This window comes from Strigops habroptila, chromosome 1, assembly GCF_004027225.2.
Source record: "Strigops habroptila isolate Jane chromosome 1, bStrHab1.2.pri, whole genome shotgun sequence".
NCBI classification, from domain to species: Eukaryota; Metazoa; Chordata; class Aves; order Psittaciformes; family Psittacidae; genus Strigops; species Strigops habroptila.
In genome coordinates, this window is record NC_044277.2 from 14,304,982 (window position 1) to 14,328,096 (window position 23,115).

General features: G+C 40.4%; 1 protein-coding gene across 2 annotated transcripts; it reads right to left on the reverse strand.

The window, feature by feature from the left end:
- Positions 1 to 1,324: 1,324 nt before the first annotated feature.
- MED30 (mediator complex subunit 30) lies at positions 1,325 to 18,468 on the reverse strand. 2 transcript variants are annotated; one of them, XM_030502307.1, is made up of 5 exons: positions 18,388 to 18,468; positions 17,512 to 17,702; positions 16,400 to 16,558; positions 14,264 to 14,374; positions 1,325 to 2,846 (listed from the first exon to the last, which is right to left on the reverse strand). In XM_030502307.1, exons 2-5 carry the CDS (start codon positions 17,683 to 17,685, stop codon positions 2,751 to 2,753), a joined length of 540 nt encoding a protein of 179 aa, XP_030358167.1. In that variant the 5' UTR covers positions 17,686 to 17,702; positions 18,388 to 18,468; the 3' UTR covers positions 1,325 to 2,750. The 2 variants fall into 2 exon arrangements, with proteins under 2 accessions (XP_030358167.1, XP_030358173.1); XM_030502313.1 differs by having other exon boundaries at positions 18,175 to 18,420.
- Between the last annotated feature and the right edge of the window lie 4,647 nt (positions 18,469 to 23,115).

Genomic DNA, 23,115 nt, shown 5'->3' on the forward strand with positions numbered 1-23,115 from the left:
AAATACAGAAATAGTCTACGATGTATAAACAAAACACCGAAACATCTGTGTTGGTATTGCTTCTCTGGTATTTGTAAACACTTCATTTGGTGCCATTTCATTAACCAGCAGTTAAAGTTCAGTTAGCATTGACTAAAATATTAAATTTCAGCACATGTTGATGCCCAGTAATTCCTTTGAAAGTGTTCCACAGCTGAGGAATTGCCACTTTTCTTAAAACTGTCATCTTCTTGGTGAACTCCTTGGCCATACTTACTCATGGATCTGATAGCGTATGAATTATGTTCACTATCCTTACTTTCATCTGTGTAAGTCAAAGTGTACAGTTTTGGTCCAACACCTTGCAAAGTTCCTGTTTTGACAGTATTTACTGTGATAATTTACAATTCTGTCAATTCTGCACTTTCAATTTAGCTACTGTGCTACCTATACTGGTAGTGCTTTGAAGTGTTTTCTCCTCTCTCCCAGATGAAAAATTGTAGTATAAATCTTGGCTACTGCTAGCAGCTGCACAGAGAAAGCTGAATATTGTACTGGCCAAACATCTACTTGCAATATTTACACTCTTATTCATATCTTAGGTTACTTCTGTACTGTTTATATGCAATAAAAAAGTCAACAAACTTTAAAGATGTTTAGTAAGAATACATAGATAATGTACAGGCAGCAGAGCAAAAGCTACACTAATCTCAATTTTCCAGAATTGTTCCAAAAATACAACAAAATACTAAGTACTGTGAATTTTACACTCACAATTAAGATGTTGATGTCATTTCAAAATCTTTCTTCTAGGATCTTTCAAATACTTCTAGGTTGGATGAATGCTTATACACACACTAAACAGAAAGCTGCCACTAGAGCTTGCAAATACAAAAATGCACTCACATTTTAAAGAAACGAAATAAAATCTCTGCTAGCAGTCTTCTCCTTTCAAAAGCTTTGTGTATATATAATAGTTCTGTCTCTCATCGCTGCAGAAATCAAACATTATTTCTGACCAAAAAGTCTGCCACAGTGGTCAATGCAGATGGGAAATGAACAGCTCTGCTGCTAGCTCTGCCACTGAGTAAGCTGTCCACTCCTCCTTTTGTAAAAGAAGAGAAGAAAAGAAAGAGTCCTTATTTGTAATGTGTTGTGACATCTATTCACATCTAGGTATGGTCATAGTAACACATCATGTTCAACAATGGGTGAACTAATCAAAAGGAACATTTTCTAACTGTTGTTTATTTGCAATTGTAAGACTGGGCATCCATTCATCTGTTCAGATTTAAAGCCTTGAAAAGGAGAAATAATTCTCCTTGAAAAGAGAAAAGGCACCCAATTTTACGGAAAAGTCATATATTGTTAAGCAGGTGTGATCAGACCTACTACATGTCTTTATTTCACCTCAAGGTAAAATTTTACCTCAAGGAGTAGACAAATGGGTTGAAATTATTAAAAAACAAAATAAAAAAGACTGATAGAACTACAAAAGTAGTATAAAATTTAAAACCCTATATACCTCAAATCAATTAGCATTCAGTATCGAAACCCCGTATCTTTTAAAAGGATACTATTTAACTGGACTCTCCAGAAGGTTCTGAGCAGATCTTTCACACAAAACTGTTAAGGAATCTAATGGAGCATGGAATGAGAGTTAAAAGTAATACACAAGAAGCAAATCATAAGGACGTCCAGTTTTCAACTGGACAAATATTAACAGTAGAGTGCCCTACAGATTTGTACTGAAACAGCATTATTTTACATATTCTTTTATCTGATAAAAGAGACACATAGGCCACTAGCAGCATCTGTGGCCAAACAAAAAATTATTAGGACCTATTTTAGGGCTAACGAAAACTGTGAGGAATACCAGAGGCAGAACAAAGAGAGATGAAGGTTGATGATTAACTCAAAATTATGTACTGGTCATATACTCTGAAGTTTTCTAGGACTGGCAGTCACAGAGAAAAGATTAATGAGACGTTTATTCAGTGCATTCTGGTAAACAAAACCAAAGTATTCCAACCATATATAACACTATAGGAATACTACACCATACAAAAGCTGGAGCAGTACTCAAGAAGTTGTAACGCATAGTTACAGAAGAAGTTTAACGTTGAGGCTATATGTATGTAGTCTTGACTTAAAAAAGACTTAATTATATCCATAATATAGGGGTAATTTTAAGCAGCTTTTGATTTTTGCTCCAATTTATCTACTATATATCCAGTGATAGGATATGGAATACGATGAGCTTATGTGGCATAGCAGCCTGTATATGCTCCCACAATGGGGAAACATATTGCATTGTAATATCTGATTGCCTATTGTGGTCCTGTAGCTTACTAGAGCTTTTCTGTATTGCAACTTTTCCTCCCTGTAGAGGTGGTTTGCACTGCAGAAGCGCATGAAAACACATTTCTAAAGCAGTGCCAATTGTATTATATATATTAAAAAAAAAATTCAGAAACATTTATAAAAAACCTCATTTGCATAGCAATCCAAATTATTACTGTAACCTTACTTAGGCTGTATTCTATTCAGCCTCACTGAATCACTCAGGTAACACCTGGAGGATGAATCTTTTATGAAAACAAAGCCAACACCATTTAAGTTATTACAAAACCGCAATGTTTTAATCTTGAAGACTTTTCAAACATTACTGCAAAATGGTTGTGGAAAAAACGTGTTACTTCTTCAGAAGAAATTAAGTATATCCAAACAAATTGGTATCTTTTCCAGTTGTAAAGTTTGATTCTCCGTGTTCAGTTCCGCATTGCCAACATGGCATTTATGTCCCAAATAAGATTCCGTAACTGATCCATGATCTGTTTCAGCTGCTGATTCTTCTGTTTCAGTTTCTGTGGGAAGAGTTTATGGTTAGGTTTTTTGTGATCAGTTCAAACAGCACATTCAGAAATTCAACCAAAATTACAGTGTTATGAAACGCTACATGGATCTTTTTCTCAGTTGTCAGTGAGCAGTGTTAGTGGGATAGTACATCCTCTTTAAAGCACACTCTAAAAATACAGGAAAGCCTCAAAAGTTAAGGACCATTGTTAGAGGGGAAATGCTATTTCTTTTCACAACACTTTTTTTAATCAGAACACTTGCCCCCTTGAAAAACTGGAGGCTTGAGTGAATTGGTCCTCTCTTTCCAAAGTCCAAAAATGGTACTTCAAGTAGTAAGAAAAAAATTCAGGAAATGGGTAAATTTATGTGAATATATTTTGTATAACTTGGGTCATAGAAACATGAGGGAGTAATGGTAGAAGCTTGAACTAAGCACAAGGTACAGGTGAAGCCAAGCAAGCTTTTTCAGCCCTTCTGCCTATGCAGGAAAGGGGTCCTGTCCTGAAACAGATATTCCCAAGCAGGCTGAATTCTTATGTACTGGTTTTGAAACTGCCGAAGCATGTGAAGGAACAGAAGAACAGCAAACTCGCTTTTATTTGGGCGCATAACCAGAACTTGAAAATTATGTCTTTACAGAAGAAAGATCAGTGCATTAAGACATCACACAATCTCCCTAACCTTTCATGTTTCACAATACTACACGTATTGTCTGATTTATTCATTTTCCTGCTCAAATCAAAGCTGTAAAGAACTAAGTAACTGTGTATTGTTAACAAAAACCTATTCCTCTCATTTAATTCCAATTTGATAAGATGTCAGCCTTCTCACATTAGAGATGAAACTATTTATTCATTAGGGAAGTCCAGAGTTCCAAGGAAAGTGAAAGCACAGGAAAGATCTGCTACCATCAAAAGAGGACAAACTATTCCAAATGTTTCAGGTTTGTCATAACTTTGTTATTTGTACTACACAAATGGAAATACATTAGAAGGGTGACCCAGAAGGGTGATCAGTAATACAACCAAAGTGGAACAGTGATAAAGGAACCAACAAAAGAAGCAATATCCTGAAAATCAGTCTCCTGAATTTTGATGTGAACAACAGACTGATATGTTTAAGTTGCCCAGCTGGTTAGCTGGGAAAGAAGTCCAGAGACAAAAAGGAAGTCTATTCACTTCAGACCTGTAAAAATGGCCTGAAGTAACATGGTCATTAGGCTTAGATTACACAGGGAACATAGGACTTTGAGTAAGGGAAATATTCCTGAACGGACTTTGGTGAACACATTTCCTGGAAACAGAGACAACACTCAATTCCAGACTCCTGAGAAGGATGTAAAAACAGATGTAGGACAATTCATGTGCACTAACTTTGAATTTTTAAACAAGCATTTGGCAGACTAAAAAATATTTTAAAGAGAACTATGTGCATTTATCTTATATTTCTTTCTTTTTCATTTGCTAATACAAGACTTCACAATATACAGCAGAGATCCAGCTCCTAAAGACGAGAGAAAACTGAGAAGCACATAGTTACCACAGCATCCAAATGACAGAACTGCAAGTGTCTCCCTACAAAAGCTTGTAATGTAAGATTTTGATGCTTGAGAAAGCACAAGAGGGATGAGATAAACAAGCATGTTCACACCTATGGCATTTTAAAACATATCTCTGTTTGCCACCCTCAACATTCATTCCTAGAAAAATCAATGAATGTTACACAAAACTACCCATTTAACACAAAATGTCATTTACTGATACTGAGGGCATGCAAGTCCACAGTTTTTCAAAGCCTTCATTAATAGAAAGGAAGGCTGATGGTCAGTGATGGTTACTCAGGTCACAGATAGAAAGAACCATTAACCTCTGATATGCAGATTGTGTTCTCTCTCCATCCATGTCTAACTGTACTGTTAAATACTGTTACGTAGGTATGCTCACATGAACTTTATGTAAGTTACCCAAAAGACTCATTCCGTAAGACTGTTTTCACTTCTTGGGCAACTGCTATAAAACTGTAAATTGCCTGATCTTTACTTGATGCTAGACAAGGGAACCTTCAAATTGGCTTTTCATTTGTTTTCAAAGCACCTGTAAAGACAAGAAGTAACACGATTGTTACTTTATCTGAAGATAATTTTAGATCCTTGTCTTCAGTGAAGAACTATTTTCTTAGTTCTTCTACAGAATAAAAACAACATCTAAGATGAAGTACCATTTCTGGATTGCTAGGCTGAAAAAGAATAGAGAGAGGGGGAAAAAAAAGCCACTTCAGAGAGCATGGTCTCCTATTTGAAATGCATGTAGTGATCTTTGTTACCAATCTTTTGACAGGCAGTGGTGCACACCACAAAGTACTACATAATTACTATGTTCTGCACCACTGGCAGTGCTGGCATTGCTTAAGACTTTGCTGAGCCCGTAAGAGCTTCTCAGCTCAGGTCTAACCTTGGAAAGATAGGCGAAATGGCCTTCTTGAAAACAGGCAAGTTCTGTAAGCAGGCTTCTGCAGTAATGACAAATTTCATGTGAACAGATTGCTTGCAAGTTGTCCTCCCACTCTTTCCTCCTTCTACTGAAAAGACTTAGCTGAACTCTGGACTGCTTCTCAGGATTAACAGTTGTATCAAACAAGAAAAGGTACTTCATCCTACATACAGGCTACAGCTCTGACTTTCTCTCTTTTAAGATAGTGGCGTGGTTTAAACCCAGCTGGTAATTCAGCACCACGCAGCCGTTTGCTCACCCTCACCTTCCTCCTCCCTGGGTGGGATAGGGAGACAATCGAAAGAATGTAAACCCCATGGGTTGAGATACGAACAGTTAATAACGGAAGTAAAAATATAGTGATGATAGAAAGAATACAACAATACAATAATATAATAATAAGAAACAACAAAAGAAAAGAAACGAGAATTCAGGAAAGGCACAAGTGATACACAATACAACTGCTCACCACCCGCTCGACCGATACCAGTCCAAACTAAGCAGCAATCGGTCCCTCCCAGCAACTCCCCGTTTCTATACTGGGCATAACGTGCTGTATTGTATTCCATATAATCCCCCTTTGGCTAGTTTTGGTCAGGTGTCCGTCTCTGCTCCCTCCTGGCTTCTTGTGCCCCTCCTCACTGGCAGAGCATGAGAGACTGAAAAAGTCCTTGATCAGGGTAAGTGTCAATTAGCAACAACTAAAACATCGGTGTGTATCAGCACTGTTCTCAGACTGAAGCCAAACCACAGCACTTACCAGCTACTAGGTAAGAAAAATAACTGTTATAGCTGAAACGAAGACAGACAGCACAAGGAAAATCATCTTACATGAGGCAGCTTATAGTCAATTTAAGAGATCTAAATTCACCTCACCAGGCATGTTTCTGTTGGTCTTTCTCTGTCAGAAAAATGATCTGACTGAAAACCAATCCTAATGGGGTCTTCTTTGTGATGTAATTTTCAATGTGAATAACTATCCATTTTGACTGATGCTTCAAGTACTGGTGCCAGCATGATGGAGTTAGCAAGGACTGCACCTTCCAGTAATCAATAAGACCTTAGTAGGTGTAGCAGGACATTTATGAAACATATACAGAAGCTAAAACGCCACATAAATGAAACAAAGTGGGAAAACATAACATACATCCAGAAAATAGCTGTAACATGCCATAAAGGACTTTGACATGTTTCATACAGTCTTGGGTTTCAGTAGGATGCAAGAATTTCAACTTTGACTGAAATAAATTTTTTACTTAAACTCATTGTTGGTTCACTTCATTTCCATTTATCAGAGCTGTCTAGACCAACCTAACACTTTCTATCAGGGATGTATCAGAACTTCCTTTGCACACGGTTGCCATCTCTCTTCTCATCTTAACTCATCTATCATTTAAAAACTAAACATCACTATGAGTCATTATTCTTCACTCAATCCATTATCAAAGCTCTCTTCAGGCAAAGATAAGAGCATCAAACACTAGCTATATTCCAATGATGCTTGTAAAAATCAAAAGGACTTGCTATGTGTACAGGCACTTTGCTTAAAGAAATGAAAAATAAATAGTTTTTGCCTGCTCTATTCCAGACCTGCAACAGCACAAGCCAGAAGTACACCTATGCATAGTAAAGCATTAAATATTAATAATAGTAGTGCCTTTACCTGCAGAATTAACCCAATTATGTTTATTTTGTTGATTCTGACTCTACTACAGAGAACTTGCACCATGTTCTTTTTCATGAGCACGTTACTCCTTCTGGCCACTAAACTGCTGTAGGAAGTGACTGCTGAAAGCCTTACACAAACAATGGCCTCTGCCGTGTAAGTCAAACCCTCTACAGAAACACAGTGTTTGCGATAAGTGAGAAAAATAAAGCTTGTCCTGGCAATTCCTACTGTTGGTTTTTTAAGTGAGTCCTTCATAAAGAAATCTCTGAAGTAAGAAGGTGGAAAAACCTCTTCCCCCCTGAGCCTTCGGTTTTATAGTCAAAACACTCACAATGCAATACGCATACAGCAGGAAAAAGAAAGATAGAAAAAAATGCCTCAACACTTCGCAAAAACTCTCTTAAAGCTGCCAGGTGATGTTTGAACTTACGGCTAAACTGATACCAAGGCCCACTTGCCATCATAATAAATTCATATGTTCATCTATTTGTAATATTTTTTCAAATGGATAAAAAGCTTTCATGACTAATACACTAACTGTTGTGCAATTAAACATTAACTCACTCATTGTTCAATAACTACAGCTTTTCCTGATGTCATTCACACGCATAACTATTCTACCTGCTACCCTTACTGGAAATGAGCGACTGGATTTTCTGCCTCCCGCTGCATCTTATAGCTGAAAGGAAACTGCTCCTTCTGCACATATAACTCTTCCTAAAATAAGCAGAGGCACCAGTGACAGCCTCTGCTCCACTGCACGCTCAATACTTTTCACATATTGAACCAGACAGCAATTGCACGTATCCCCTGCTCTGTTGTTCAAAGAGGAGTGTGTTCATTAAAAAGGACGGATGTTTGCTTCATACCAATTATTTTTCATTCAACAACGAAGTCTGAGGTGTTATTTACTGAGTACCCTCTAAGCTATGTAGCTTGTAATGGAATTACCCATTCCCAAGGTGGCTCTTCCACCACACTCCTCGGTGGTACCATCCCTATTCTGAACATGAAAATCACACAGATGCACGATCCTCAGCTACAGATGGCAAAACTAAGTCACAGGAACAATATCGATTAAAATGTGAGTGCCTACCAACTTTTTGTCCAGGAGGCATCTGAAGGTTCAAGTGCATCACTGAACTCGGTATTTTAACGAGCTTCCCACATATTCAAAGGACAGCTATCAACAACCATAAAGGGCAGAATGAACAACTACCACAACATTTTGTGTCAGTGATAAAGATAAAAAGCAGTTTTTCAAGAGCAGGCCTCAATTACTTACTACTCACATTAAATGCCTTCCTTCTCATTCCCAAATTTCCTCGCTTATTTATATACACTCAAGCAACTTAAATAACACATAAACCAGGACTCTATAATCTTATTTATCACAATACTGATTCAATCTAAACAGTACCTACTCTGCAACAAAAAGGAGAATAACCTCAAGGACTTTTCCAGAAAAGAAGGGGGGAGGAGGGGAAGAAGTGATAATGTAATAACTGTTGTACCATATGCATTTATATGAGGACAAAAAGGACAATGGGACAATAGGGATTGTATGGGCAGCTTTAAGTTTGGCATTTCCTAACTTTTCTCGAATTTTGTAACCATGATATTGTTTTGATATAGAAAGCCTCATAAAAAGCTTTGAATGCAATATTTTATATGAAACGGAAAAGGAAATATTTCATTAATGGAATGAAATGCATCTGAGAGAGCTGGCTGATGACATTACAAGACCACTCTACATAATTTTCTATTGAGATGGGGAGAGTTCCTGATGAAAAAGGAAACATCTCAATTCATCTTCAAGAAAGGTGAGGAGGGAGATCCAGAAAACTATGGAAACTACAGGCTGGTCAGTCTAACCTCTGAGCCCAGAAAGACTATGCAGCAAAACCTTCCAAAAGTCACGTCCAGACACATGAATGATAAGTTGACCAGGAACAGTCAATCTTGGATTTACCAAATGTATTGTGCCTGACCAACACAATAGCCTTCTATTGAGAAATGACTGGCTGAGGGGCCAAGGGGAGAGCAGGGGACTTTGTTTACTTTCATGTTAGGCTTTTGACACAGTCTCTCATAGGAGTATCCTTGTAGCCAAACTGGAGAGATGTGGTTTGGAAGGTGGACTACAGGGTTAATGGAGAACTGGCTAGGCTATTGGATTCTAAATGTTGTGATCATTAGTATTAAGACAAAGTAGCAGCTGGTCACTCCTGGTGTATCTCAGGATTGATACTAAGGTAAAAGACCTGAGGTCTTTTTTGAAACTTTCTGACAAGTGAAACATGAGTCAGCAGTAGATCTTTTCACAACAATGAAGATTAACCGCATGCTGTGCTGTATGAGGAAGAATGTAGCAATCAGCTCAAGTGAAATTGTTATTTCCTCTATTTGGCTCTGGAGAACAATTGTCCAATTTAGGGCTCAATACAAAACAGTAACATACTGGAGATCACTTAGTGGAAGGCCACCAAGATGATTAAAGCTATTTTGTTCAGTTTCAAGCAGAGAAGGCTAAGGCAGGATCACAATGCTGGCTTCAGCTACCTAATGAAGATTACAGAAGACAAAGCTAGACTCTTCTTCAACGTACACAGCAAAGGGATGAGGAGCAGTGGATTCTACCATTGCAGAGAGACAGTTTGGGTATCCAAAACAGGATGGAACTACCCCTAGTGCAGATTAACCTGCTGAGAAGGTGTCCAAATAAACAATTCTTCACCTCTTGTTACAGTGTTCCTTGTTGCACATTCATATTTTGGGTGCAAAAGCACTCTACAACTACAAAACAAATAAAAATACATGCAAATAGCATGCAAGGTAGTTTAAAAGGGATGTGGGTTTTCAGCATGGCCAAAAGTAGTATTCAGGTACAATTCTCCAAAGAGAAAGGCTAATTGCAAATTCCTGTCATTTTAAGGATTACTTCCCTAAAGAACATCAGCTGCAGTGCACAATAGTTCTGTTATCAAGAAAGCCCAGAGCTACGCTTGTAACAGCTTAACTTAAAAGCCTGTCATGTAGAATGTCTGTTCCTCTCTTAGCAAAATCACTGTTAACCAGTTAGCAAAGATTAAATAAGAATCAAACATGACTCTTTTCTAAAGGGTCACCTGTAAAGTCCTAAAGCTATTTCATATCATTTCATTTTCACCCAAATGTATCAAGACTACTAATTACATGATGGTTTTCCCAAATGCTTCATTTGAAAGCGGACCTACAGCACCTAAAAAACCAATGCTGTACTTGCTCCATTTCTTAAAAAAAGGGGGTAAACTGCTGATACGGCAGAAACACAAATTAAAGTGCTCTCAGTTGTGATTTGATATTTTCTGTTGTAAGTCCTGTTAAATGCACTACAAGACCACAGACTCAAGGTGAGCCTGACATCTCAAAAAACATTACAGGTGATGCTATACTAAGAATGTAAAAAACATGTAGAGAGAACATTAAAGACTCAAAAAAATATGCAAACAAGTGAGGAATTTTTGGTAACAGCTTCCAATTGTTGCAAACAGTAATTATGTTCCGTGAAAACTGGATCGGGACTTGTATTACTAGATGAATGCAAATGCTAAACTGATTCTGGAAGAGTAAATTTTTATTCCAGAAAAGAGTCAACTTCCTCAACAACTTACAACCCCAGAAAAGCAAATACAGATAAAAAGGAATAAGTAACATTTTTTGGAAGAACTATTTAGTACAAAGTAGAGGTAATTGGTGCTTCATAAATGGTTTGTTTGGTTGTTTTATAATAATAGTGCATTCTTAGTGTAGGCAAAAAAATTCCTTTTCTTTTTAAGCTTAATAGATTGTATTTAAACCTACAGTTGCTAATTATAACTGAATTGCTAGGACAGAAATTCATTACCTTGTAAACTAATCTATATTTTAAATTAATGAACAAGTATTTCTTAGGCAAGGTGAGCACATTAAACTTTCTGACCTAAAAGACAAGTCTAATATATCAGAAGAAAGAAATAAATAAGACCAAAAGATGCCACTATTATTCAGCAAACTGACATCAAAAGGTACTGCAGTATTTAGGAACTCTGCTACATCAACAGGTTCTCCTGCCCCATGAGTGAGAAGATGAATACAGCAACTACGTGGTGCTCCTCCACTGGGGATGCTCCCTTCCCAAACAACTGTAGTAGCAAAGCAGAGCTGCCATGTTTGAAGTTGGTGATTTCTGGAAGGAGGGATGGTTTTGTGTGAGTACACATGATCCACAAAGTTTATATGATCTACTAGTTTTGGCCGTGCAGGGCAGTTCGTGTCCTTCACATACATCCAGAGCCACTAAAGAGATGAGACCGGCTGTGATACCACAGCAAGGAGGGCAAAATTAAGAGACACATGAAAGGTCTAAGAATTCAAATGTGTCAATAGTGTCAAAGTATTGGGTTATTGAAATAATGCTTCTTTTGGTACTGCATATCACAGCAAAAAGCACTAGGTGAGAGCAGGATGACCAGCTGAAGGAAGAAAAGACAGTGGGTCAAGAAAGGAAAAAGCTTCTCCATCTGTCACGTTGATTTCCCTGTCACAGCATTTTCATCAACACTTTGTATTACTGAAATTTTGCTAAAACAGATTAAGCAAAATTGAGTCAAAGGTGGACACTCCACACTACAGAGGACTGAAAAGCTGTCAGGAGTGCCAGCTGGGAACCAGAGAGCTATTGGAGCCCAGCAGCCAGGGTCAGAAATTAGACCAATTAATGTGATACCTGATACCAAGTAATTTTTCTTGGCAAAACCAAGAATTTCGTTATTTCTAGTCATATCCTATTCTGTCTGTATTGCAATTTGAACTCTGAAAGTGGTGGTGGATGTGCTCAGACAGTTGAAGGGAGGCAAAAATAAAAAAGCCAACGCACTATGGAAAATCTGGAAATCGGGTCAAGGCATTTAAGTGTACATACAAGATTTGAGACCAGATTTAAGTGAAAGGTTTAACACATTCTTATTACCAATTTCTTACCAATGGTCCAGTAACACCATCAACCTTTTAAGGTTCAGAACTCATCATTAACATTTATGAAATTCTTTTCACAAGATCACACCAAGGAGGTTTAAAAAATTTCGTAGCATGCAAATACAACAACAAGGGCAAAACCGTGTCACAGAACTATTAAAAACACAGCAAATATGGACAGTTAAACTTATTAACACTTAAAGATTGCAAATAAATGTGCATAAATTCACAGTACATTACATATACAATATATACAAACCTGCTACATCAGCACTGAATAGAAAGAATACAACAAGAAAGCTGACAACTGCTTTTCTCTAAATTCTTGTAGTCCTCATTTTCTCCTATACAATATGCATACGTTTTCTAAATAAATGGGTTATGAAAAACTCAGTACATATCTGATTGTTGAAGGCAAATTAAAGTAGCAAAAATAGTTTAAAAGCTGAAAATCCACCAATTATTCTCTCCATAAAGAAGCAGTTTACTCATTTATTTCCTTTGTTCAGTTATTTTTGTAGATTATGCATTTTACTGAGCATTTACTGATTTACAACAAAAGAAATATTTATTTAATCCTATCTTTGTACTTTACAGATTGAAGAAACATGTTAAAAATTGTGGTCTGGTAAAACTACATATTTTTAATCTCAATATTATATTAGCATTTCCTACAGCATATTTATTTTTAGATTTGAGTCCATCTTTGCACTCCATTGCATACTGTCACTCACACTGAAAATTTAGCAGCATCTTTATCAAACATAGTACATTTTTTCTCTGAATGTGTCAAGATTCAATAAATTCTGCACTTAACAAAAGGAACGGTCTTCTTCCAACTGTCAAAATACAGAAGGTTGCCCTGAAACTCCTTTACCAACTCACATCATTGGAATAATATTTACATATCTGATGTTCAATACCTGTTTTTTTAACACCTAAGATAAGTTTTGAAAAGTACAACAGGCACCTTACTTCAGTGTGAAGTGCCGATATCTAGTGGGTTACGCATATACATAATACACTGTATTCCAAAGAATAAATGTCAACATCCTTGCTGGCAACATGGACAGTGGGATCGAGTCACCCTCAGCAAGTTTGCTCATGACACCAAGCTGTGTGGTGCAGTCAATGCACTGGAGGGAAGGGATGCCATTTAGAGGGCCCCTGACAGGCTTGAGAGGTGGGCCAGTGCCAACCTCATTAAGTTCAAAAAGGCCAAGTCCTGCACCTGGGTCGGGGCAATCCCAAGCACGAATAGAGGCCAGACAGAGAATGGATTGAGAGCAGACCTGAGAAGAAGGACTTGGGGATGTTGCATTGGTTGATGAGAAACTGAACATGAGCCAGCAGTGTGTGCTCACAGCCCAGAAAGCCAACTGTATGCTGGGCTGCATCTAAAGGAGAGCGGCCAGCAGGTGGAGGGAGGAGATCCTGCCCTTCTACTCAGCACTGGTGAGACTGCCCCTGCAGTCCTGTGCCCAGCTCTGGGGCCCCAAACATAAGAAGGACATGGACCTGTTGGAGCAAGTCCAGAGGAGTCCACAAAAGTGATCAGAGGCTGAAGCACCTCTGCTACAGAGACAGGCTGAGAGAGTTGGGGTTGTTCAGCCTGGAGAAGAGAAGGCTCCAGAAGACCTTAGAATAGCTTCCGGTGCCTAAAGGGGGCTGACAAGAAATCTGGAAAAAAAAAAAAAAAAAAAAAAAAAAAAAAAAAAAAAAAAGGGGCTTTTTAACAAGGGCAAGTAGTGACAGGACAAGGGAGAATGGCTTTAAGCTGAAAGACCTTAAAGAAGAGATTAGAAAGAAGTTCTTTACTATGAGGGTGGTGAGACACTGGCACAAGCTGCCCAGAGAAGCTGTGGCTGCCCCATCCCCAGAAGTGTTCAAGGCCAGGTTGGACACAGGGGCTTAGAGCAACCTGGTCTAGTGGAAGGTGTCCCTGCCCATGGCAGAGCGTTGGAACTGGATGATCTTGAAGGTCCCTTCCAACCCAAACCTTTCTATGATTCTATGAAAGAGAGACACAAGTTAAAATTGTCAGGAATCCTAAACTTTACAGCCAGAGGTACAAGTTAAAAAAAAAAAAAAGAAAAAAAATAAACTGCTTACTAAAACATAATTCTGAAATAGTTCTGCAGGAAGTATTTAATAGCAAGTTTGATAGTAGTTATCACACATACTGCATTTAGTACAGCAATCAAGAAATTTAAGCTTTGTAATGACAAAGTGCCATTTTCAGTTTTATGCAAATTAATTTCAACTTTCTTACCTTATTTACTTCCATGATTTCCCTTCTCTCTTCAGTAGCAAAACGAAGCTGACTTGCAGCACCACGATCATCATGCTTGGAGCCATCTTCTTCAACATATGGAATAAGTTGCTGTGAAGACAAGAAACATCAGCTTTAGGAAAAAAAAAAAAGTAAGAAAAAGGAAAAACGAATTAAAAAAGAAACCAAACCAGGAGATACACAAGGTACTACCATTCTCTCCAAAGGTTCAAACTTCCCAAGAAGCAGCAGAGTCAAGCTTACTTCACCACCTCAAACTCAAAGGCCTTGCAATAACCTCAGTATAGGAAAACTTATGTGCTTCAAAAAGATACAATCCCACATATTTAACAGTTGGACTTGATGATTTTAGAGGTCTTTTCCAACCTGGTTGATTCTGTGATTCTGTGATATTACCAATTTCATAAGTGCAGGCAGAACCCAGCCTTTACATTAAGATGTTTATCATAGATAATACCTGTATTTTTAAACTCTGCAGATTGTGATTTTCAAATTTACTATTGCAAACTATATCACAAACATGAAGTTATCATTATTGTAAAGTATTTCAGTGAAATACTAAACATAATTATGACTGGCTTTACACAGCTATTTGGCTAGTACCTGTCGTGGTTTAAGCCCAGCTGGTAACTCAGAACCACGCAGCTGCTCTCTCACTCTCCCCCTTCTTCCTCCCCCTGCTCTCAGAGGGATGGGAGGAGAATCTAAGGAATGTAATTCCCACGGGTTGAGATGAGAACAGTCCATAACTAAGGTATAATACAAAACCACTACTGCTACCACCAATAATAATAATGATAAGGGAAATAACAAGGGAGAGGATACAATTGCTCACCACCCACCAACCGATACCCAGCAGCGATCTGGGCCTTCCGGGTACCGCCACTCCCCCAGTTTATATACTGGGCATGACATGCCGTGGTATGGAATACCCCTTTGGCCAGTTTGGGTCAGGTGTCCTGTCTCTGCTTCCCCCTGGCTTCCCCTCCTCTCTGGCAAAGCATGAGACTGAGAAAGTCCTTGATCGGAGTAAACATTCCTTAGCAACAACTAAAAACGTCGGTGTTATCAGCGTTGTTCCCAGGCTGAAAGTCAAAAAGACAGCACTGCACCAGCCACTAAGAAGGAGAAAAATGACTGCTACTGCTGAACCTAGGACAATACCCTAATTATGACTTGCTCTTTTAGTGGGCCTCTGTTTGGCTATTTTTTAAGACCAGGCCACAGTCAGCTTAATAGGAGTTTTTCCATAAGACAATAAGTAGTCTAGAATGGACTGACAGAATGGACTCCTTCACTTCTTTATACAGTGAGAGACGCATTATAGAAAATATAATGCTTAAATGATTAAAACTCTATGGACAATCAGAAGTCTGCTAACGGAGTCGCCTCAGAATTCAGAGCTCATTAATTAAAGAACTTCACAGTTCTGGTTAATATAGAGCAGTAGTAACTCAAATCAAAATAGGCTTTAAGAGTATTGCTAGGAATTAGAAGCAACTTAACTTATGAGGAGGAAAAATGAAGTTGTGATTTTACTAGGAATAGCATTTTTATTAGGAAAAACTTTGGTGTCCTACTTCATGGAAGTCTTATGCTGTTAAGTTTTCCATCACCACTGCACATTTAGATTTGGTTCATAGTGGCTCAGCAGGTTAAGAGTAGCTGAGTGAGGAAACTATGGAGGTACAGACTGATGGTAAAAGCAAGGAGAATAATGGTTATTACGCAGAGAGCCAGGCTGGCAGGTGAGAGACTTTTTCCTGCTATAAGAATGCACTTAGAAAGAAATCCCACAAATTTGCCCTGACCCTTTTTTTCCTAGGGGAAATTAATTGGTGAATGTACCAAAAAGCCTCAGGAAAAAGACTAAAATTTTAAATGAAGATTGATTTCAGAATTGGAACCCTTCCAACTGGTAAGAATTGTTAACGTTAACAGTCAAGTTTCACAATGTTTCAACCAACTCCAAATAAGAAGAATTCAGTCCACTGAATAATTCCAGTGTCATTCAAAACTTGTTATAGGTCTCCTGCAACTCAAGAGAATGGACGATACACTAAGCAGAGAGTGGTTATTCTGATCTTTAATTTATATATGAATAAAGATACTTACTTCTATGGGAACAGGATCAAGCCCAGCACAGTTTTCATTGCATTTGTCATAGACTAATCTCAGTTTTCTGAAGAGTATCGACAGCTGACGGAGATGTTCCTGCAGCTTTCCCAGTCTGTCTTGATACGTTCCAGTATGATACGTAACACCATTCGGTAACTTGGAGAATCAAACCCCCCCAAATGTTAAAAATAGTACATTAAAGTTTCTGTCATGTGAAACAATAAGCTAAAATAATTCAGAAGGGTTTTGTACATTTTAAAGTAAGACAATCACACTATCCCCAGAGAAATTGCTGAAATTTCTATTTAATTTATCAGCAAAACTCTGTATTTTATCTGCTTCTCTGCTTGTGCAAAATCATTGCTGTCAAAACAGCTTCATGTACTCTACACTTTGGTCATTGTCAATCTCTCTAACTCTTTTCAGCACGTGTCTTCAAAAAGCTGAAGCATGACACTGTTGTTATTACGCTTTGAGACTTTGTGTTTCAGCCCCAGGTCACAATTCAGAGACACAAAGTGAATTCAATAGTTAGCAAACTCTAAGTACATATACCTGTACCTAAGACAACTATAGGAGGAAAACTGCCAGAGTCGTGAAAATAGAGAGGGAATGGGAATGATTATTTCTCTTCTGCTCTTAACAGAGAAACACAATAGAAGTTTGTAATGTTTTCTCAGTAATTAGCCACAAACAAGTATTATGTCTGCGTTAATAAGAAAAAAAATTGTCCAAAAGCTTCTAGGTGGAAAATATTACAAGAAAAGATCAATGAAAAATCCTCTAAAATTACTCTTCAGATTTTAACAAAAACAGCGAAACATAACTAGCACGTAAACAGACTTTACTATTCATAAAAGAAACCCAAATACTCAGTGTATTTAGAGTGTATTTTAATTGTGGGGGCAGTAACAATTCAGCATTTCTGAACTTTCTCCATCGTTACTTAATGTACAGAAGTGTGCGAATATATTAAGAGTAGTATCACTTCTCCAATCAACTTTTCAAAGCAGTCTGATTGAGTTACATATTTAAATGTCCTAAGCTGTCTCCTGTGCCTGGTAAACACATGGGAATTTGAGGCCCACAAAAGGAAAGTTATTTCTCACCTGCATGTTCCTCAATAACTGAAAGATTTCCATGGTCCGAAAGACAATGTCCTGCACGGTCTCTTGGCCAATTCGGCAGAGGGAAGCTGTATTTACCTCCCGAGCTGCCTGAGCCTGTGTCCCTGAGAAGGCGCCTGGAGGCATGCCGGCCCCGGCGAGGGGAGGGGTTGACATCTCCCACGGAGCCCAAGCTGCGCCGAGAAGGTAAGACAATGATTAAGTAACTGAAGTTTTGAGTCTATCAATAACAAACTGCTGTATGGCGGCTATGCCATTCCTTCTCCACATGCGTGGTCCTACCCAAGAATAAACTGTTTCAACTGGTAAACGCTGGCTCAGTGCAGTGCCCTTTGGCTGGGACACCGCTCCCTTAACCAGTGCCGTTTCTGCTGGGCAGCGGGGCTGGGGCTGCCCCTCACACACCTCCCCTCCAAGGAGGGACAAGGGGACATCCCTCGCAAAGGGACACCAAAAGGCTCTTTCTGCCCGGCTCCGGAACCGGCACCTGCCCAACCGCTCCTCCCACCGCTCACCCACACCGGAGCCCGGGAGGCCCCCGCAGGCGGTGCGCCGAGACCCCGGCCTCCCTCCGGGGCCGCAGGCCCCTCCCGGACAATCAGTCCCGCGAGTCCCTGCCCGGCCCGCGGACCCGCGCGGAGTTACCGGGACGGGCCGCGACATGTGCTCCGCTCCTCCCGCCCGCAGCGCGCCGCAGGGCGGCCCCCGGCAGGCGGGGAGCGAGCAAGGGCCTGCCCGGGCCCCGCAGCCCTCCCCGCGGACACCCGGTTGGCAGCGGGAGCGCCCCGCACCGCGCATGGGAGGCGGCCCGGCCGTGCCGCGCACCCCGAACCCCGCTCAGGCTGGGCCGCTACTCACGGGGCCGGACGCCGCGTTGCCCTGGAAACACTCAGCGGCGCGGGCGACCCGGGAGGGAAGTGACGCACCGGCAGCCGCCGGGGCGGGCGAGAGGGCGGGTTGTGGTACGCGGCGGAGGGGAGTGGCGGCACCCATAAGCGGTGTCCGTCCTGCCGGGGAGCCCTCGCGGGGTGGGTGCCGTCCCTCCGTCAGCCGCTCGTGGTGTCCCCGTTAAAGGCCTTATTTTCGGGATCCGGGGAGTTTTTTCTCGGTTGCTTAGTGAAATGAAGGTTTCTGGGCAGGTCAGCATGTAGAGGTGTCAGTCCGGAGACCTGAGGTTGAAAAGTTAGGTCAAAATCTTAGCACGTTCACACAAGTCACACCAGCTGTAGTGAAGGTGGGGACTTGGGCTTCGTGGTTTTGGCAGGTGATGGAGGTAAGTGCTGAGCAGCAGTTTTGCGGGGTAGGTGTGTGAATGTGGGTATACACGTGTAAGCTGTCTGTATTTTATAGCTTTATAGGTGTACTGCTGCTTGTACCTGTCTAGAGTCGGGAGAAGGCCACAGAGATGGTCGGAGACTGGAGCACCTCTGCTGTGGAGATAGGCTGAGAGAGATGGGCTTGTTCCACCTGGAGAAGAGAAGGCTCCAGGGATACCTTACAGCAGCCTTTCTGTAGCTGAAGGGAGCCTAAGAGAAATCTAGAGAGAGACTTTTTACAAGAGCATGTAATAATAAGACAAGGGACAATGGATTTAAACCGAAAGAGGGGAGATTTAGGGGAGATCTTAGGAAGAAGTTCTTCCCTGTGAGGGTGCTGAGGCACTGGCACAGGGTGCCCAGAGAAGCTGTGGCTGCCCCATCCCTGGCAGTGCTCAAGGCCAGGTTGGACACAGGGGCTTGGAGGAACCTGCTCCAGTGGAAGGTGTCCCTGCCCGTGGCAGGGGGTTGGAATTGGATGATCTTGAAGGTCCCTTCCAACACAAACCGTTCTATGATTTTTGGTAGTATAGAAAAGGCTTAACGCTTTGACCTTCCTTTATCACAGTATTTGCATGAATATAAAACACTTCTATATTGTCCACCCCGAGTGCTTGTACTGCACTAATATAGTTGTCCTGGTGCAGTTTTGAAGTACAGACATGGCCTTCTGTGTCTGTGAAGAAGAAACACCCTCAAAAGGAACCAGGCAGGGTCTGTGAGGGCTGATAGATGAATTGTCTATGCAGTAGTTAGTGGTTTCTGTCTGTATAATGAAAAATTTTTCATATGCAAAAGTAAGTACCAAAGTTTCTCTTTTTTTCCTGTTGATGTCATACTTAGGACTCTGTATTTGAGTGATTTTGACAATAAGTACCTGAAAATGCAGACGAGGCCATTTATACACCTGCAGCTTCTTATGAATTCTTAGGAAATAACAACCTTAAAGTAGTTGTGCCGTATTAAAACTGATGTTATGAATGAGCTTTTGTATGAAATGCATTGCATTTGTAATGCTGTAAAAATAAATCAGTCATTTGACACGTTATACAGCCTTTGTTAAGGAAAGGAGAAAGCAGTCAAGGAACATTCAGGGACAGAACCATATAAACTTGCTGTCAGAGGCATTTTGCTGCAGAAAACATTTTTTACCTCAGAAACAGATTAATGAGGGGAAACATCAGCCCCCCTTTCCTTAAATTGAAGTTTTTTGCTGCCTGGCTAAATTCTCTAGCATACTGCTTTAGCCAAGGCACAATGTAAGTAATTTCATTGTAACAAAGACTTTAGCAGAAAAGTTACAAAAGTGGTTTCTTAAACAGATAGAAAAAATCGTTCATAAATTGAGAGGGGGATATTTTCGGGCAGCAAAAGAACATCCCACAATCTCTGGCTAGACAACACTTGGGAAGAGCAGCCCCTGGAGAATTTCTGGGGGTTGGTTTGAAGGCTTGCAGCTCAGTTCACTGTACATTAAGGAAATGATGCAAGAAACTGTTCAAGAGTCGAGCACAAAGGATAATGTTTTCCCCTTCTGATTGTATGCCCAAGAGCTCTGTTCACGCTGCTTAACTTGCTGCCCCACATCTGATGGCATGAGTGTAATGAGTGATTCAGACCACCTACTGTTCAGGGCTGCCAGACACAGACTCCATATACAGTCATATCCTGAAGTATATGACTGCCACTTACAGCAGGCAGTTGAAATACAGAGCCAAGTCTGCATGCAAAGGGTGCTGAAGAGTGTTGCTAGGAGGCCTAATGTTCTTCATTGCCAATCTGTGGAACCATCTCAATCTGATTTTTTGCTCTTAGACAAAGGAATCCCCTCCTTTTAGAAAAGGAATGTTTTCTTGGTTGAAAGAGGAAAAGATTAATATGTATTTTGCTTTTTAAAAGCAATCTGTTAAGCAGCCATTGTCTGACTTCAGTTTGGGCCAAGTACTTTCATCTGGAAGGTGTCCAAGTCAGAGTTCATCTTTCACTTCTATGATGCCAATTTCTGTGGCATCAGTTTAACCAGTATCTTAGGATGCTGCAGCCTTTGTTGCTGGGTTGTACAGAAGCTACCAAAAATCTAACGAAGAGCATATGTCTACATGTAATACTCCAGTAAACTTTAACCCAAAGACTCTTAAAGAGTAACTATGTCAGTGATTGGCATTTTTACAATAATAATGGCTTACAATTTTTTTTATATTGTAAGAGGTTGTCACTCATATACCCTGAGAAACTCCAGAGACCATATGGCTGTGCTCTGTCAGGAAAGCAAAACTCCTCAGAAGGGAGGCAAGAGGATAATTGTTTTTGTTTAAACAATTTTCTGTAAGTTGGTTGATATGCTCGCATGGCAATATGAATCATTCTGCTTAAAAATAAACAGAACTGGTGGAACTCCTGGAGCATCCTCTGTTTTTCTTGAATAAAGAAGAACATACTCCCTCCCAAGTCTCCTCAGGCTGTTCCTTAACAGCAGTGCTTTGATACTGCCTCGAGGGTGACAGATGGGCTTGGGGGAAATGTGTTGACCAGAAAAGGACTTTCATTCTCAGTCCTGTCCCATTCGGTGTTTATGTGTGGATTCAGGGAGAAATAATGGGGCTCTGTGGAACCTTTGCCAACAATAAACAGACATTTTGCTGTTACCAAGCTGTGATAGATAACAGCACAGCGCATAACTTTTTTAGTATGTGGCCAACACAGACAGTTAAGCTGGGTGGAGTTTAATTCCTTGGAGACTACGTTTATGGGCCAGAGGAAGCAGTTAATGACTGTGATTAGGTGAGGCGGGTTGTGGGCTTGGATTTTTGTGTGTGGTGTGGGGTTTTTTGTGACAGTGTTTTCTCCATCCATGCAAGTATTTTCATGAACTATAAAGGCAGCCATTTAGAGGCAAATAGTGATAGTGCAAGATAAAATGGGATAAATTAGATACAATCGGAGCCCAAAGCATCAGAGCAAAGGGCAGTACTCCATGAATTTGCTCAGTAGAGTATGGATACAGCTGTTTTCTGGACTAAAGAGGAGCTGGGGCTGAACAATTATAACTTCTCTGCCATGACGTGATTGTGCTGCACAGCCCTTTAGTGCTGCAGGTGGTAGAAGGATAGCAAGAGAGCAAGATGGAGGGAGTTCAGCCTCCCAGCTTGCTGCTGCTGCTTCTGTATATCCATAAGCAAATTTGTCTACAACTGGTCTGTGCTTGCTATGTGTTACTGGCACCTTCTGCTGAGGCCCAGAGAAGCAGGATAAGTGTCATACCTGCTGGGTTTTGTACAGGTAGTAACCAACTTCAGTGGTTTACCATAGCCGAGCCTCTGAATGTTCACAGAGCAATCAAAAAAATGATCTCTAAACCTCTAATTTCACAATGGCCTTTTGTGGTGGGGCGGCTGCCGGGTGCCCACCAAGCCACTCCCTCACTCCTCCTCAGCAGGACATGGGGGAGAAAATTAAATGAAAAACTGATGGATTGAGGTAAAGGCAGTTTAACAGAAGAAAGGCAAGGCTGCATGTGGAAGCACAGTCCTGCCATAGACTGATCCAAACAGCAATGCAACAGGTATCCTCCTACAATATAGATACTGCCAGGATTTGTGTTGCCTCCATAACTTAGAGTCACATCCCCATAATGTAAAACCAAGCATTAACAGATGACAGGGGAGTCAGGCAGAGTGTGGTAGTTCAATGTACATTTGGAGAGCTTAAAGCATGATGCACCATTCTCATTTTGCAGTGGGTCCTACACACCCATTTCTTGATCTTTACAGGTATGTTATATCATCAATTCTCTATTTCTTTAAAGTTTGCTCCTTGACCTTCAGCTCAGAAATGTTGCCTTTTGCCCATCTCATGTTCCTTTAAACACCAAAGCACTAGTTTGGCATTTGCTACTTTGTGGCATGCAGATTGTTAAAACACCCTTCCCCACATTTTACATGATGGGCTGTTATGCCCAGCAGTGGTACTCTCACTGTAACTGGGAGAGAAGAACAAGGAAGAAATAAGAAGATGTCCTCAGACTTCAGGGTATCCTAATGCAGAAGTCTCATCTTTAGAATCTACTTCTGCAATCATTCAGTTGCTTGTCTCCAAAGAGATGTCTGAGAGTCCCAACATCATCTCAACTTTAGATCCAAGCCCACAAGCAGACTTGTCATGTCTCCTTTTGGTCACTCGCTACCCAGCACCTCTCCTGCAGTCTTCTGCTGAATTGGTGCTCCAAATACTGACATGGAAAATTATTCAAACAAACACAACAGTACCAAGT

Excerpts from the sequence above, each read along its gene's own strand:
- MED30 (XM_030502307.1), bottom strand. The coding sequence starts at position 17,685 with ATGTCAACCCCTCCCCTCGCCGGGGCCGGCATGCCTCCAGGCGCCTTC. Across the intron at positions 16,559-17,511 it reads AGTTATTGAGGAACATGCAG|TTACCGAATGGTGTTACGTA; the intron begins GTGAGAAATAAC and ends TGATTCTCCAAG. Across the intron at positions 14,375-16,399 it reads TTGATCCTGTTCCCATAGAA|CAACTTATTCCATATGTTGA; the intron begins GTAAGTATCTTT and ends TTGTCTTCACAG.